The 17,119-nt window shown below is 40.8% G+C and overlaps 2 protein-coding genes across 7 annotated transcripts; one reads left to right on the top strand and one right to left on the bottom strand.

Annotated features, from left to right (window-relative positions):
• Window positions 1–107: 107 nt before the first annotated feature.
• Window positions 108–795, top strand: ndufaf8 (NADH:ubiquinone oxidoreductase complex assembly factor 8). The gene is made up of 3 exons (XM_033984974.2): window positions 108–385; window positions 461–571; window positions 648–795. Exons 1-3 carry the CDS (start codon window positions 305–307, stop codon window positions 666–668), a joined length of 213 nt encoding a protein of 70 aa, XP_033840865.1. The 5' UTR covers window positions 108–304; the 3' UTR covers window positions 669–795.
• slc38a10 (solute carrier family 38 member 10) lies at window positions 786–16,601 on the bottom strand. 6 transcript variants are annotated; one of them, XM_055229511.1, is made up of 18 exons: window positions 16,393–16,576; window positions 15,980–16,224; window positions 15,247–15,364; window positions 15,126–15,171; window positions 14,970–15,063; window positions 14,718–14,861; window positions 13,707–13,831; window positions 9,812–9,914; window positions 9,553–9,735; window positions 8,971–9,082; window positions 7,752–7,858; window positions 7,502–7,655; window positions 5,713–5,868; window positions 4,048–4,464; window positions 3,885–3,962; window positions 3,660–3,680; window positions 3,171–3,311; window positions 786–2,706 (listed from the first exon to the last, which is right to left on the bottom strand). In XM_055229511.1, the coding sequence occupies exons 2-18, from the start codon at window positions 16,067–16,069 to the stop codon at window positions 1,547–1,549; spliced, it is 3,249 nt and encodes a 1,082-aa protein (XP_055085486.1). In that variant the 5' UTR covers window positions 16,070–16,224; window positions 16,393–16,576; the 3' UTR covers window positions 786–1,546. The 6 variants fall into 6 exon arrangements, with proteins under 6 accessions (XP_055085486.1, XP_055085485.1, XP_055085488.1 ...); XM_055229510.1 differs by lacking the exon at window positions 13,707–13,831 and adding an exon at window positions 12,945–13,069 and having other exon boundaries at window positions 5,713–5,871; XM_055229513.1 differs by lacking the exons at window positions 3,660–3,680; window positions 13,707–13,831 and adding an exon at window positions 12,945–13,069 and having other exon boundaries at window positions 5,713–5,871; window positions 16,393–16,601.
• Between the last annotated feature and the right edge of the window lie 518 nt (window positions 16,602–17,119).

Below are 17,119 nucleotides of genomic sequence, written 5' to 3'. Positions count from 1 at the left end.
GTACCAGGGTCAAAGCTAAAAGCAACCAATAACATTTAAGAGAATGGGCCAGAGCATTGATGGGCTGAGAAATGAGCGAATCACATTTGTAGGTATGTCAGGGACGTTTCCTTGCTGATGGGGTCAACAACATGGCGCTGTCCATAGCGTATTGTAATATCCTAGAAAAACTTAATATTAGTTGTATTATTTGCGTTGTGCGACCCTGATTTTCCATGTTACAATTTCTTTGCTTACGGATCTGGAAAGGTTTTGCGACTCATGCTTAGGAGAAAACCAGGCTAAACCACTAAAGAACTGCACTATGTCTGGATCAAATGTATGGAGTCGTACCCGAGAGAAATTACAGCGTTTCCCAGAACTTTTTGCAGAGTGTTCATTTGAGGTGAGACTATTAGACCTATTTGCTCATAGGCCTATTGTACCACAGATGGCTTTAATATGTTGCACTCTTCTGTAGGCTGCAGCTTATGGGAAGTGTGTGGCAGCCACTACCACAAGTAAACAAGAAATAAAGAAGGATCTGTGTGCTAAGGAGTTTGAAGCACTGAAGACTTGTTTCACTAATGCAGTGAGTAACACTTCAAGTCGTTTATCAAATGGCTAATGTTATAATCGTTGAGCCTATGACTTCCATTTCATTGCAGGCCAAGAAAAGATGCAAATAAATGGAAAACCCATATGGTATCATCTGTGTTTCCTAAATGTTGATGTTGGTGGTGTCAAGCTGTTCCTCTTTGCAATAACGTTTCATTATGTATGTAAATGTAAAATGAGAATAAATAGTTTGTCAGATATATTTTATTATATCAGCAAGGAGGCTGACCACAATACAAAAATAGTAGGAAAATAGCTTCTTGTATAAAGCAAACGACAAAGCATTTTGTAATTAAACATGTATATAGTTGTCCACTTTTTTCTCACCACATAAATATTTTTACAGTGGTAGATGGTCTATTATTGTAACATTTGGTCAATAAAAACACTTGTGCGTCATGTCACAATTATAAGGCACTGACAAAAGGAATGAACTACTACTGGACATTTACAGTATACTACACCTCATAGCACCAGCCTTGAACCATTGTAAATGCTCACTGGAGCCTGATGCAAATAAGCCGATTATGAATGATAGAACAAGAGCCTCAACATTCTCAACATTATAACAGAAGCCAACATACGTACATATTTACATAACATGTTAAAACTTTTAAACTGACCTGATAAACAGAAGAAAATGCATGCAGGAAAACAAAATCTGATTGCACAAGCGAGAAGTAAAAGTGACTCAGTTATAGTCTATACCGGTCCAACAACACTGGTAATGGTCAATAGACCTTACACACATTTCAACAGTAACATACCCCATGGTCCCCCTGACATGAAAAAAAATAAGTTACTATTTACACTCTTCAGTTGCTAATAAAGACTCACAGTTACAGACCATTGAATTTGGACCATTCTGAACTTTGTTTTTCTCTAAAAGCTGACAGTAAGGCGCATTTGGTCCACTCCACAGTATCACGTTGTATTTATTATTTGTCTGTTATTTGGTGTCTTCTACTTCTGGGGTTTGCTTAATCTGCCGTGAGTGGACCACTGCTCCGGCCAGTAAGTGCTGCTCCAAGGCCACGTGAAGATCTGAACCCCCAAGCTCCAGCAGGGGCTCCAGACCGTGGCCCCCCATGGACATGCCTGCATCCTCTATGGGCCCTTGCTTTTCTTTGCCCCCCAATGCTCTGCGCCTCCGCCTCAGATCAGTCTCTCCCTGGTCCCTGGCTTTCTCGTGCGAGTCCTGGGGGCCGGCGTGGTTCTCTTTGAGGTCCCGTCCTCCCTTCTTCAAAGCCTCTCCATCAGCCATGTTGTTCCCTAGTGCACCATTTTGGGCTTCTCTGGCTCCCTCCCCCTCTTGTGCTTCATTCAGCCCGTTCCTCGCCTTCTCAGGTTCTTTCTCCACTTTTTGGACTTCTTGTTTGTGTGCCTCTTCAGATGCTTTCTTCTGTTTTTCCCTCTCTCTTTCCAGCTCCAGTTCTCTGGCTAGTTTCTCTTTGCGTTCCCTCTCTAGTCGTTCTTTCTCAACTCTTGCTGCAACTTCTTTTTCGATCCTCTCCTGCTCAGCCCTCTGCTCTGCCTCCTTACGCTCTTTCGCTAATCTGACCTGCACAGCTTTCGCTATCTCTAGTTCTTTGGCTATTTGTTCCTTCTTTTCTCTTTCCAGCCGTTCTTGTTCAACTCTGGCCTCCACTTCCTTCTGTATTCTCTCCTGCTCCTCCTTTAGCTCTTTCTCTTGCTGCTGATCTCTCAGAAGCAATCTCTCCTGAATCTCTTTTTCCATTAGTTCTTTTTCATGGTCTTTAACTTGGGCTGGCTCCTCATTTTGGACAACAGGCAGAGCGTCCACACTTTTCTTCTTTCCAAGTGGTACCCCTCGTGCCCCAAGCCCACCCTCTTGAGATTTAATGTCCTCTTTGTATGCTACAGGGACAGCTGCTTTTGCCCCACCCTCCACACTGTTCCCTACAGGTAGGGCCTGGTTTTGAACAACTACCTGAGGATCTCCTACTCCAGCCTGAGGAGCCTGACCTGCTGCTTCCATTACTGCCTCTGCAGGCTGCTTCAAGTCTGGCTCGGGCTCTTTGGCTTTCACTGCTCCTCCGTCAACTGCTGCGTGATCCTGGATACTTTTTTCAGCATCACTTTCAGGAACTAAAAGAAGAAAAATTACACCTCGCATCAGATATAATTTGACACTATAAGCATTTTCTTATTTGCAAAATTTGCACTAGTATATAATATTTCTAATCGAGGGTCTGCCAACTGCTTGTCTTCATGCTTTGCCTGGAATGTTTCACAGTATGACATGGAGACAAGAAGGTGGCACCAAAAGGCCATGCCACAGGTCAGATCTGTGGAAAGCCATGCGCATTCACAGGAAGAATGTTTTCCAAGGTATTTTTGAACAATAAAAACATCTATAAATATAAAAATGCATTTAAAAGTTTTCATGCTGTTAAACATTCCAGGCAAATCTATAACATTTTAAACAAGCAGGTGGCATACCCTCCGTCAGAAAAGTTACATAATGGACCTTTATGTTCATGAATGAGGAGATTTATGAGGATTATGAAAAGATCCAAAATATTTCAATCTGTTAAAAAACATATACTCACCTGCAGGTTGTTTCTGGTGAATTTCCTTGTGCTGTTCTTCTATGACAGCTAACAGTTTTTCCTGCTGGTCCAAAAGCCTCTTCTGCTGTACCTGCTGCTCTTTAATCACCTGCAACAGCACAGCATGGTCCAGCTGGCCCTCTGCACAGAAGAAATTGTTATATGTCCTATTCTATCGACTCTTCTCACTGTTAACACGTGTTCAGTCATCAGAAATAATCATCTTGAAAAAGGTTTAATGGTTGATTTATGTTGCTTCTTATTAGTATGCGAGTCAATTAAAGTAATTTAAACTACATAATTAAAGTAAGGGTGCATTCCCATTTGGTCCTGGTTTGGGCCCAGTTTGAGTCCTAACGTAGATTTGATTTGGTCCTGTTCTAGTCCTGGTTTAGTTCCAGGTTTAGTCCCAATTTTAATGTGGTGATTGTGCAAGTGTGAATGCACCCTGAAAGAACAAGAGAAATAGAGGCAGGAAAGAATTCATACCTGCAACCAGCTTTTTTATCACTGTGATGGAAGTCCAGCAGAGAAAGAGTGAAAAGTGAAAACGAGAGCAAAAGCAGTAGTCAACAGAGAACAAAAGACCGCAAAGCATTATGTCAAAGCAAGAAATCAGTCTAGATATCCATAGTTACCGCTTATAGCCAATAAAGGCCTAATTTTTTTTGTCACTGCCTTTTTTCTTTCACTATGTTGTATAATCTCACTTACCATCCATTTTCTCATCAGCTGTATCTTTACTGTCAGCTCCCTGGGCAACAGCAACGACAGGGGGTTCTCCTCCAAAGCCTTGTGAAAGAAATCACAAACCATCGGATTTTATATTTTAAAAAATATCTTCTTTCAATCTCTTCACAAGGCAATGAATGCTTACTTTTCACTGCAGGTTCTGCTTTATCCACTTGTGCCACTGGTGCTGGGTTTGCTACATTTGTTTTCTCTGCAACAGCCTCTTTTACTGTATCTTGCCTCATATCTTCCTCGAACTGAGAAACATCTTGCTTTGTATCTCCGTCATGCTTTTCCAGAATCTCATTTATATGTTGCTCTCCTCCACCTAAATCCTCCTTTATCACCACTTCAGCAGGTTTTTCCTCATTCTCTTTCTCCTCCTTTTTGTCCTGGATTTCCTCTGGTGGCTTTAGTTGTTTTTGAGATTCACCTCCAGGTTGCTGCTCCTTCTCTTCTTGAAGTTCCTCTTGGTTCTTCCTGACATCCACTTGGACCGCATCATGGGGAATGGGAGGCTCATGGCGATGGGCTTCTGCCTCTGGTACTACAACAGCACCCACTATGGACAAAGAATTGAATCAACAACTACAATAGATAAAACATCACTGCAAATCAATTCAAATTTTAGAGATTCAGACCTTCAACCCATACTCTTTACACAAATGTCCACAAATGTCATTGTCACATGGTTGAAACAGCAACAATGAATGTAATAATTATTAGAAGCTTTATATATTTATTGTGACATGCACATCACATAAATGTGCACAACACTGGCTATGTTTACATACACACCAAAGATAAAGGCCCTGTTTTAAGAAGCAGGTTTAGTCCAAACTCAGAAGTTGTAAACTCAGAGTGGGTTATCACGGTGACAGGGTTTAAGTTCACTCTCTCTGTGAAACCGAAAACTCTGTGAACCTAACCTGGTCCAGAGCAGGACAGAGCAGCTCTAAACATCTTAGATTTGTTAAAAATGGTAATTAACACATTTCATCAATCAAATATTAAAATTGTAATTTTAAACTTTTTAATAACAGTTTTATATAATAAATAACATATTTTTATCCAAGTAGGCCGCAACACAATTATTTGGGCCTTTAGAGTAACATTATTTATAGCTTCATACTAAAATAGTACAAATTGATTAAACAATGTGCTCCTCCACATTTCTTTTATATTAAACCTCACTGATCTGTCCAAAGCATGTTCCACAGACACATAACTTCCTGTCCCTCAATGATGTCCCTCCTCTGGTTTACCTTTGCCACAGTGGATCCACTTTTCTGGGATAAATTGATGAATCTTGTGTTTTCTGATAAACAGATCCCTCAGTCTTTTTGCTCTGCTCTAAACTTGCTTCATGAAACAGAAAACCCTGAGTTGAACCTCCTTTGTGAAACATGGCCATAATCATTAATGTCAGGTAAGTTACATCTGATGTGTGCAACCTGATTTCTTTCTTATTGTTCACACCTGTGCACATTTTGATATTGAAAATTGTGCAAAAAGGGCAAGTTAATGTGGCAAAGACAACTATGGAAGATAAAATGTTAAAAAATGATTATTTATTATTTAGTTATTTTAAAATTCATTGTACTTTGGTCTTCCAAATACAAGTTACTCTAAAAATCCACTAATTAAATGAGACATCTCACCACGTGGTTAGATGACCAAATTTCTCTTATTCTAGTTATGGGATTTTTACTCGTCATGTATATGTACACACAGTTTATTCAATCTTTGCACCATTGTCTACTCAAAAACCGTAGTCAAATTTTCCTGTCTTTCCTACTTTTTCACTCACCAGCTTCTGGGCGGTCTAGCTGCACCTCTTCATCCTTTTTACTCTCGGGCAGGTCCATCGGTCCTTTAATCTGTGGAGGCTCAGCCTGGTCCCTCTCCACAGCAACAGGCATCTCAGGTTTCTCTATCTCCTCTGGCTTCTTATTTGGAACATTATCTACTGACAGAGAACATCCATTTCATATATCAACACGTTCAATGTCATTAATAATAGATTCATCAAAAATATATCCATAATTTAACACTACAGCTGTTTGCTGAAATGTTTTGTAAAGGCATTAGTTCTTTTGCCTTCTCATGCTGAAATATTGCAACATAACTACTAAGAAAACCTAAATTGGTGTTTGCATATTTGTTACATTACTATATATTATACTTCAGTTGGGTCTATTATCAACCCAAAAAGACAACCAAAGAAGTCTTCACTGTGATTAAGAGTAGAGCTGTTCGTAGTGAGACCCACTAGATGGCAGCAAACACCATTAAAATTAAAATGGCAGGGCTCTAGTTTAGTGTAATATGGTGCAAGAGTAAGCATATTCATATGACTTTTAAATAACATATGAGCAAATGCACCCGACATGCACAATCAGTCAGAAGGTTGAAAATCAACAAAATACAATGTTGCCATGTTTGAAAAGTTACTGCCACACTTGTCTTATTAGAAGTCCTCTTTCTATTTGTGTCTATGGACTCCTATTGAACCTGTTTCCTTCTCTTTGTTTTATACAGCCAGGAGCTTGCAGGCATTTTATAGCTGCCACCAGAGATATGGGAGAAGATGGAGGTGCAGACAATGTATTTTTGGGGGAGGGGGTGTCAGGAGAAATGAAGGGGGGTAGGAGCAAGAGGAAGAGGGGGGGGGGGGGCTGAGAAATTGCCGGAGTTTGAAGGGCATCACTCTCGCTCTATCAACGTCAGCCGCTCACTGCTGCTCTCAGATATTATCACGAGGTTATCTCTTCAAGCTGCCTGTCTGTCTATCGGTCGCTCTGTCTTTCTCCACCTTTTCTTCTCCCAGAGATGAAAGCATGGCCTTTTTCTCAGATACTCTCAGCTTTTGTTTTAGTCGGTCTAGAGCCTTGGCCTTACTTTGTGGTTTGCAATGTTTTAGAATCAGGGTTTGCAGCAATCTGTGACATTTTTGTAGTAAAAAGTCTAAACGGGTTGACTTATCGTATGAACTTTCGAAGAATCTTGGTTCTGGCGTCTACAATTTTGCTACAAGTTATAAGCTGTGCCAGTCTGATAGAGTGTGTCAAATAATAACTACCGAAAGTAAAATCGCTATACTTTTTCTGGATTCTTGATCAAAATCCCAGAAAAATATATATGCCAACATGTTCTAGGCCAGTGGTTCCCAAAGTGGGGGGCCGAGAGACACTAAGCTGTGGGTCACAAGATGATTCAACTTCTAAAATAAATAAAATTAAACCTGATTTTCAATGTTGTCCCAGTTTAAATTATTTTAAGTGTCCTTTTGCAGTGGGTGGTTGTCCCAGGCTGGTTGGAGGGTTATTTTGGAGGTCCCTGTCTGAAAACTTTGAGACCTTTGTTTAGGCGTGTATGAGGATTACAAGCACAGGGGAATACTTCACTGTGCTGTACTACTAGTGACAATAGGATAGGAAATTATGAGCAAAAACTCATTTCCGTTCGATCAAACCTCTGTCAGAACAATGTCCCGTTTATGTTGCGCAAAATCCGGGCTCATTTGCACACCATTCTAATGTAGAAGCCTAATGTAGAAGTGGATAAGTGACTGCAGTTGTTAATGCTGTGATCTTTACCATGCCGCACAGGGAGGTCTGGGAGTGGTGGGTTGTTCCGGCCTGGTGCAGGAGGAGGGTGAACCTGGACTTTGGTGCCAGGGCTGCTGGAGGAGATGGACAGTGTGGTAAAAGTGCTCAAGAGCAGAATGCACAGGCCCACCACAAGTACCAGCTGTATGGACAAATATGTAATAAAGAGGTACAGTTAAAACACAGCATAACAGAACATTACGTAGCACTTCAAAACAGCGATTGTGGTAGATTTTACCTGAGCTACAATGCCATTCTTTTGGATTTTTCTGTAAATGAGAGCTGGGCAAATGAAACAGATGAGGCTGCCCATTGTGGCTCCAGTCAAGCCCAGAATGGTTTCCACTGAAGACAAAAAGATAAGAGAAAGCAAATGATGTTACAGCTTTATGCATTATTTTGTTACCATGCAATCATGCATACCAGCAGCACTTAAGTCTGTATGATAATAGACAAAAATTATAGTTACGAGTGTTCTGAATGTGCTGCATTGATGTTTAATTGTGGCATTATTCATACATTTACATAAGCGAGGCAAAGCATACTGCACATACAGCCAGGCTTACAGTGTATTTAGCCGTCTGTGCACCTTATCGCTTGGTCCATTCATACCTGCCTGTGCCATTCATACCCAGCTCTGGGCTCCAGTCCACGGCACCCTGCTCCCAGCTGGCAGCAGTGCACCCTGGCTCCACCCCTGCCTCTGTGGACCAGCCAGGCGGGCGCTTGTCCCGGAAACCCATCGCTTATTCAGAGGACGGACACCATATTGTCTGCCTCAGATTTAGTGTCCATTCTCTCTGGGGTCCTTACCTCCCTTTCCTCCATCTATTAGTCTGATTAGAAACACTAAGAGACAGCCAAACCCCATGAACATATATGTGTGTGGCCAGCCAATAAAAGGTTTAACTTGTGACTGCTGTATAATACAATGAATGAAACATAAAATCATGTTAACCTTTACATCTACAATGTATAGAGGTAGTTTGTAAGAGGGACAGGAAGAATCTAAGAAGCTGACATAGTGCCGATATTGGTATGTGCATAGATTTGTGTGCGAGTGAGAGAGAGAGCCTGCAGAATAATAGCCCTATCTTCCCGTCTGCCCATCGAAAAGGAAATAAAAGTTAGGGCCCTGATTTAAGGACTGTGTTAGAGTGTGACAGTCACTGACTCGTAAAGTCACATTCACACACATCGTAAAGCTGCAGTGCTGCTCCGCCCCCATAAAGGAACAGGCACCTTAAAGGCCTCCAGTCAGAGACCTCCGCCACGGCCAACACACACACACACACACACACGCACACACACACACACACACACAGGGACCCCCGCTACAGCCAGCACAAACTCACTCTCTCACTCATACACACAAACAGAGTGACCCCCACTATAGCCAGCACACTCACACAGGGACCCCCACTAAAGCCAGCACACACACTCAGACTCAGACATACCATTAGGGATGAGGATGCCTCCCAGCATGGTCCCGAACACTATGCACAGGGTGATCATTTTAAAGCGCAGCGGAGGCATGTATCCCCCTGCAGCAAACGTCCCATCTTTCTGCTGCAGGAGAAACAGCACACAAAAGGGTTCAGCTTCTAAAATGTATTAGATCTGAGGTGGCAGAAAGTAATGGAAAGTACAAAAGTAAAAGTATGGGATAAGTACAATGTAAAGTCGACAGTTTTTACTTTTATTCACTACATTTATAAGTAGAAAAATCTGTGAGAAATTTACTGTTGTACTGAATTTTTTTTTATAGCTACACTACTCAATACAATACTTTTTCCACATGAATCTATTCAGTACTTATTCCACCACTGTCTCCCAATAACTAAGACAAATACAATGCAAAGTTTCATATCCTTGCTTTTCCTATGACATTGGAGAGTTGGTGCACATTTTATAATGATTAAAACTATTATTAAAGTTGATAATGCAATGCAATAATGTTATTATTCAGCAGTGGGATTCTGTAACACACAGGAAGGACAACATTGAACATTTTTTTATACAATTGCGTATGAACTGACCTGCTGCTCAAAGACCATGGTGTTGATGGCTTGGCGACATGGCAAAATCATCATGGGAAAGCCAACGGCCACAGACATCATAAAGCCCACTCGGATCATCTCGGTCACCAGGTTGGACGGGAAATTCATCAGAACATTTCCTGCGATGGAGTCTGTGAAACTAACATAACCAAAGAAGCCCACCTAAAATAAGAGAGAAACACATAGACTTACAGGAATGTTCTAATAACAGATGAATGGACTGTGTCTTTACACTCACAGTGATGTAGAAGATGGTGACTACTTTGAGGGACGAGGTGAAGATGGTACTCATGCGCTTGACCGAGGGCTCGTCCAGACTGTCGTAGGTTGGCAGCACTTGCCTGTTAAGAGACAAATTGTCCACACATCCCTGAAGAGGATCTCACATGGACCACTACTGCTGTGCATTGATGTGCTATGTGTGTGCTGCCAATAATGTCCGGTCTTTATCCCACAGAGGTTTTCAAACAGCAGCCACCAATATACAGTATGACAGCTTACACAGGCTAACTTCAAATTTAGCTGTAATCACGGTTTTGTAGATTTTTTTAATGAGCCATATGGGGCCCATTTGTGCCACTCAATAATCAAATGATGCATCACTCTCCTTATGTCCTTGTCAGCTTCCAACTCCGAATAGCGATTTCACTGTGTTTTTTAGTCTATTAAAGTTTTCGCAACAGAAGGCAGTCATTAGTTGCTTATCAACTTAGACTTTGTATTGTCTCCCATATGACTGATTCTTAAGTCATGCATGCCATTTGCAACCATAAATGTAAAATATTTTGCACATCCTAATAGTTTTACAATTTAAACTTTATCTAAGGACGAGTTAATTACCATTATTATGAACTATCACCAAATACTAGTGGGAAAGCCAATATAATGTTAATATAATGGCTTTGTCCTTCTGCTCTTCTTTGAAATGTAACCAATATTTGAGAATACATCAATCATTTGGGCTTAAATCTGTACTCTTTTTAAATAAGTAGAACATAGGCACATGAATGCAACAGCGTCAATAATAACAATGACATTAGGGCTCCAACAAACAATCATTTTGCTATTACTTAATCTTTTAATTAATCGTCTAAAATAGTTCAAAATCAATTAATCTGAATGAATGTTGTTGCAGCTCTGATTGACATACAGTACTACTACTACTACATTTATTTTACCCAGTATTCTTTTATTGGAGTAAGCAAAGCAGTGGGCGTGAAGCCTGTGTGTGGGTGACAGAGTATGGACAACAGCCTCTCTACCATTCAACTCCTCCCTCTGTCCCAGTGAAATGCGTGGAGGTGACCGTCAACACATTACCCAATAAATTCAGTGCCTTTCTATCCAACAGTGAGTGCCTGGATGGTTTTAGAGCATTATAAACTTTCTTGGCTGACTCTCGCCTCTAATTCCCACACGCAAAGGGGGAGAGCTAGAAACCATAACTTTCTTTCCTCATCTCTTTGCATGTCTTCATTCACACATGCTGGTTTTATGAGCAAGCAGTGTCTTGGGGTGCCATTCTTCATTGCTTGTTTAATTTGCAATCCAGTAAATCTTATGGCCAAGGTTAAATAAAAATGATTTTTGCAACTACGCTGCCATTAGATCTAATGGTCACTCAATGGCTGTGACAAAAAGAGACCTAAATTGTTTTTATTTGCTACTATACGGTTTTGTCAAGCTGCTGTGAGGGCAATGAATAAGCAGCAGACAAAATCATTAACTTGGAGTAGAAAGCATGCTGACAATAGGATCACAGAGGGACATTTCTATAACACATGTTTTTCTTATGTACCCCCATTATGAGCTAACAGCAATACGAGCAAAGCCAAAACATAACGTGGCCAGGTCCCATCCCGTCATAATGGTGATGCTAAGTAATGTTTTAAGTGAAAGTAAACACATTTCATGAATGTAATAAAAATCCAATGTGCTGAGAGCTGTTTAATCAGCCTGTGAATACATCAGTGTGTGTCTGGAAGATGGCCCTGGTCCAATGTGTTGATTAGTGGTTTGGCTTAAGCTCGCAGTCGCCTAGAACGGAGCGCTTGCCTCGCTCAGTCTGACCACAGGCCAAGAAATCGCCCTGCCAAATATCACTCAGCACTGCTAGTGGAAACCAACACATGCGGATAAACACACCGAAACTTTCTTCCTCTTTGAACACGGGCGCTCCCTGCTTGATAATGGACATGCCTTCCATAACATAATGTTATGTTGTGTGGATACCATTACCTCAATTCCGATAGCTACGGCTCAAGTTCTGCCACTTACATCACTCCCCCCAGCAGAGCTCTCTGAGCATCTGCCCCCTATGACCTCACTGTAACACTCCCCTTCTATATCCTTCCCCTAGCTGTGCATTCAAATCAAAAGATAAGACTTCCATACTCCCCGATCCCATTAGACCTTGACACATTACCCTTTACCATCCAGGAGCAAGCACTAAAGGCAAGAAGAACATGACAAAAGAGGCAGCGATGGAGCATGCAGATGGGTGAAAATGGAGACGCGAGTGACAAAAAGTGGTTGGGAGAAGGTCTGATTAAGCTATGAGAGGTGAAAATATGGCAGTGGGTTCTCTGGAGTCACTGTGAGGAAAGTTAATGGGATGGTAAAATAGGCGTGAAACTCTTTTTTTTTTCTTTTTTTTTTACCATCTGACCAAAAATGTCTGTAAGTGTGTAGAAAACTATATTTGATAGATAGACTTGGTAAAGAGCCTTTGTGTAGTAAAAAAACAAAAAAAAAACTTGAATAGACTTTTAAAACAAAACAAACAAAGAATTTAAATGGTTTTCAGTTGCTCCAATTGTGGGTTTAATTTAAATTCCAAACAATCCAGACCTTTACCACATTTGTGACACCTGCATTTTATTTCCTTTAATACGTGATTTTAGAAGATACAACAAATTGAATTATCACTGAAACTATGATTAACCCCAATACAACCCGGTTTGGGGTCCATACCCACTGTTTAGGGAATTTACGCATTAAATAGGATGCTAGCTAAAATAAACGCTGGTTCAGTAATAACATGGTATGACAATATCTACAATTATGTTTTTGACAACAAAAATAAAATCTCAAACTTAAAAGTTGTTGTTTTATGGCAATATATGAATGAGATGATTGGTGAAGCTATTAGGGAAATCACAGGCCAAATTCCACCTCCACCCTAAACATGCACAATTGTATTTGAACATGCAGGACTTTACTGATCACTTGGGAGTTAGTGGGAACAAGCCAAGCTACTACATAAATTTAAGCTTACTGTCAACTGCATAAATATGCATTTGTTGAGCCTACTCTGCATTCGTTTTATGGGAGGGTCTTGTGCGGCCAGAGGGGCGGGGAATAGTACTTACGACTGACAGGCGAAGGCCATCCCACAGATGGGGATACAGCGAAACACACCCTCCCAGCGCATCACATTGACCCGCCCCAGCCACCAGCCGCTGAGCAACTCATGTTTGAATGAGGACAGCACCATCTGAAGGAAAGGAGGGGGCCGTGTTACAGCCCGGATCAAAACACACAAAGAGAGGGAAAGAGAATGGAAGAGAGGACCCAATGCGGTGATCAAAGATGATTAAGGAAATAAGACAAAAATATTGAAGGATGGGAAATCCTTGAAAACTGATTGAAATGACACCCCCTGGTTTACAACCCTAGTTTCAAAAAGTTTGGATACTGTGCAAAACAAAATGTTATCAAACAAAAATCCATATTGAAAGAAACATGTCCTGCTGTTGTCAAATTTAAAATGCTTTATTAAATTGTTTTATTAAAATCCACCCAACTACAATACACTTTTTGATTTTATTTACCTTTCACACAGCATTCAAACCTTTTGGAATGGGATCTTCAGTTTTTACAATAGCAAGGTTTGGTGAGTCTTTTGTTTCTCTATCTTGCTCCTTAAAGTACTCGAACAATGTAACTTCAACACCAATAGCTGTACTACAACTGCCACCACACACAGACCAACATACAAAGCAGACGCCCAGGTTTAAACAGAAAAAAATGGAACCTTCAAGGACATTAGGGTTATTTTAGGAAAGTCTTTGCGCTCCAGGTTCAATTCCCCTTTTTGGCTGTGGTGTCTCTCTTTGGGTGTTTTTACTTACGGATGACAGCAGAAGGTTGTGGCGATAATGGGCAGGCACTGAATGACGCCCCTGGAGCGCCACAGGTGAACCTGCTCCACCCACGAGCCCGACACTAAGCCGTAGCGCAGAGACGACAACACTATCTACACAGCAGCAGAGGAGATGACGGGCGGTGGGGGGCAAATACAGACAGGATGGGATGTAGTAAGTGAGGAATGAAGAGGTGGACAGGTAGGAGAAGAAAAGGAGAACAGAGCAAAGTGGGGAGGGAAGGAGAAAACGTCATTGTTAGGGGGTCAAAGTTAGGTGAGGAGCTGAGCTAAAGCCAGACACACCATACAACTGTTCCAGGTACAGGCCATGCTACAACAAACAGAGTAACAGCAAAACAACAGAGCAAACAGATCCAGGTGGAACACATGCATCAATTCCATGTGCCCTTAAAAAGAAAACAAACTGAATCACTTCGATAGCTACAAGTGTATATCTAAGCAAGTGTAATAGCAAATATAATATATATGTATCATTATTATACTCATTATACAGTTAAAAAATATTTGTGCTCTAGTATTCCTGCTGAGGGACACTTCAACAGCTTTCTGGGCAGTGTGATTCAGTTTGGATTTGATCTATCATAAAAAGGAGCAAGATGAGACTATACCAATGCAATGTGTTGAAGTCAAATTAAGTCCGAAATTACTTTGACTTATACTACTCTTGCAACAAACTTGGTTTGAGATTCTTCAAGAAGCACATCAATCAAGACGTGATTAAAAATGCTCTCAGTAAAAAACACAAGATTTTTGTGCATATCATGAGTGAGACTTGTGGTGATGTCGCTATCTTTTTCTTTTAACTACAAGAACTACAGCAAGAGTCTAACACAAATTTCCACAAGGACACAATAAAGTATATTGTATTGTATTATATTGCATATAACAGATTTGTAACAAAATAAATGTGTCTTGTTGGACAGGATAGCCTCATGCGTTTTAATTATACACTGCAGCTAGGGACTGTGTGACCCACCGTGAACATGAAGAGGGTATAGAAGATGAGGGCCATGGCAGAGAAGGACTGGATAGAGGACATCATGTTCCTCTGCAGGCTCAGAGGCAGCACAATGAACAGCGATACAGCAATGAGCAGCACCACACGGAAGCTGAAAGTCACCTGAAAGAGAACAGACACTTCACATGGTTAACGTAAAATATCACCATAGGGTATGTGCAATAAATGTTATATCAAAACATTTTATACACATAACATATTATTTCAAACCTGTAAACCCAATAGCTGTGCAAAGAAATTTGAGCCTAAATCGGCTATGACGACATAGAAGGCAATGCAGGTCCCCAACATCAAACCGATCATACTGTAAAAGATAAACAGTGTGACAAATATGACTTCGTAAGCATCTGAATAAGGAAGACTTACCTTGTTTCCACTAAGGCCTTTCCTGCTTTCCCATAAGCATGGAATGCTTCAGAAGAAAAAGTGACAGTAAGTATCATTTTGTTCATGTGTTTAAACGATCATACATTGATGAAAATCTTACCTAATCCAGCATATGTTCTTCTCTTTGTGTTGCTGGCTGTGTGAACCAAGAACATGCAGGACTGGTGGGTCATCCATGAGCAAAAAAACAAAAGAAGGGTGCCCAGCACTATTCCACACTAAAAAACAAAGAGCACACACACGTTTTTAGGACATACTTGTAACATTTGTGTTAATTTACTCCATTATTTAGCTATTTTCATTGTGCAAGCTAAGCAATGTACCCTGTGCAATGATTAGCTCCATTACTAGTAACATGGTAACCGATGTTTGAATGGTGTTTCCATTCAGTTACACAACTTTTCAGCATTTATTTAGCCATGAAGATCCAGTTGAGATATATTAACTCTTCCTGGTCAGTTGCATATCAATCCATTAAATTTACTTTACCAAGTAAAATAGTAGGATTTACTGCAAATAATTCAATTTATCTAAAACTGACTGTAGTAACTTTGTTACTATGGAATTATCTTGGATGAGTTCAACCAGCCATTTGCAGCTGTCTGATTGCATCAATCATTGCATCAGTCATGATGAAAAGTATATATTATATTAAATACATTTATGATAGGGCAGACAGCCCTACCCTACCCATGAAAAAAACTTTATCTTTAATTTATCTATTTGGTTCAACGCAAGATTTTGAATGACACATTTAAACGTATCAAAGCTGCACCGCTGGCGCGCGTGAAGCTCACGGGGCTCGTGCGACATTGCGCAGCAGCAGCACGCACCTGTTTGAAGCAGAAGGGCATGGTGAGCACGCTCACCCCCACGATGCTGTTCACCACGTTCATGATGAGACCCCAGTTTGACGCCGTCATTTTCACCAGCTTTATATGTTTCCTTGCCTTCTGGTAAGTGCAAGGAAATGGAAAAAAGAATATGAAACTAAAATGAAGGACTATTGGGGCCTAAAGCTTGTTTTGGCTCAATTCCTTCTTCCTTCCTTCTTTCTTCTGTGACCAATGACGTGGCGCTGTAGGAGACAACACAACACAGACGCAGCAAAGTTTTACCGTTATGCTTAACGTTTGGTTTTGTATGTTGTAATATGCTAATACCATTTTATATAAAACATAATATATGTTTTAAAGAAATAAAGTAAGCTGTAGCTACGAAGCTAACGTTTAGTTTCTGGACTCACTTCAGCGGCTGTCGCGCTCAACGCCGTGGTTTTAGGTTATCATCGGTAATATTCTGACAATAGGCCGTCTTCAGTGGTAAAATATTTATTCTCCACTTTTATTTATGTCCCAGATTTATGAAACTCAATAACAACTCGTTGACAAATCCAATCTGGCTGTTTTTCTCAAAGCGTATCCAGGAAGTAAACGGTGCAGTCGATGAGAGCTCTGGAGACAACACACAGTCTGGAGGTAAAGACTCTGCTGAAAAACGCCAGTGCCCACTAGTGGACACGTGCACGATAGCAACAGGTCAGACAGTCATATTTCTGTTTTATTTACCAAACAGTTTTTATTTAACTGTATACTTAGGACTCCCTTGAAAATGAGATGCAGACTCAATGGGACTTCCTGATAAAATAAAATGAAAACAAAAGCAACCACCTTCATGAAACACAATAGGCTCCTCAAATACACCCCAACGTTACAAATGTTTATGCAGATGCTCATGGGATTCAGGAAAAGGAAGCAGAAAACAGGGGATGTTAGGGCCACCATTCTGAACAAGCTGACGTACAAACAGGCAAAAATTAGCCCATGCACCTGGATGTCATTTGAAGGTTTCAGATGATTTCCGTCAGCTATAATGCCTGCACGGTGCCCTCTCCCATAGATGTCTATTGTGTTGTGTGACCAGGAAAGAGAAGAAGGAGCATTGGCTTTGGAGGAGGGGGGTTTGACCTGAGA

The sequence above is a fragment of the Periophthalmus magnuspinnatus genome, chromosome 19 (genome assembly GCF_009829125.3).
Source record: "Periophthalmus magnuspinnatus isolate fPerMag1 chromosome 19, fPerMag1.2.pri, whole genome shotgun sequence".
Classification (NCBI taxonomy): domain Eukaryota; kingdom Metazoa; phylum Chordata; class Actinopteri; order Gobiiformes; family Gobiidae; genus Periophthalmus; species Periophthalmus magnuspinnatus.
The sequence above is the reverse complement of the archived record's forward strand: the minus strand, read 5'-3'. Positions and strand labels throughout refer to the sequence as shown.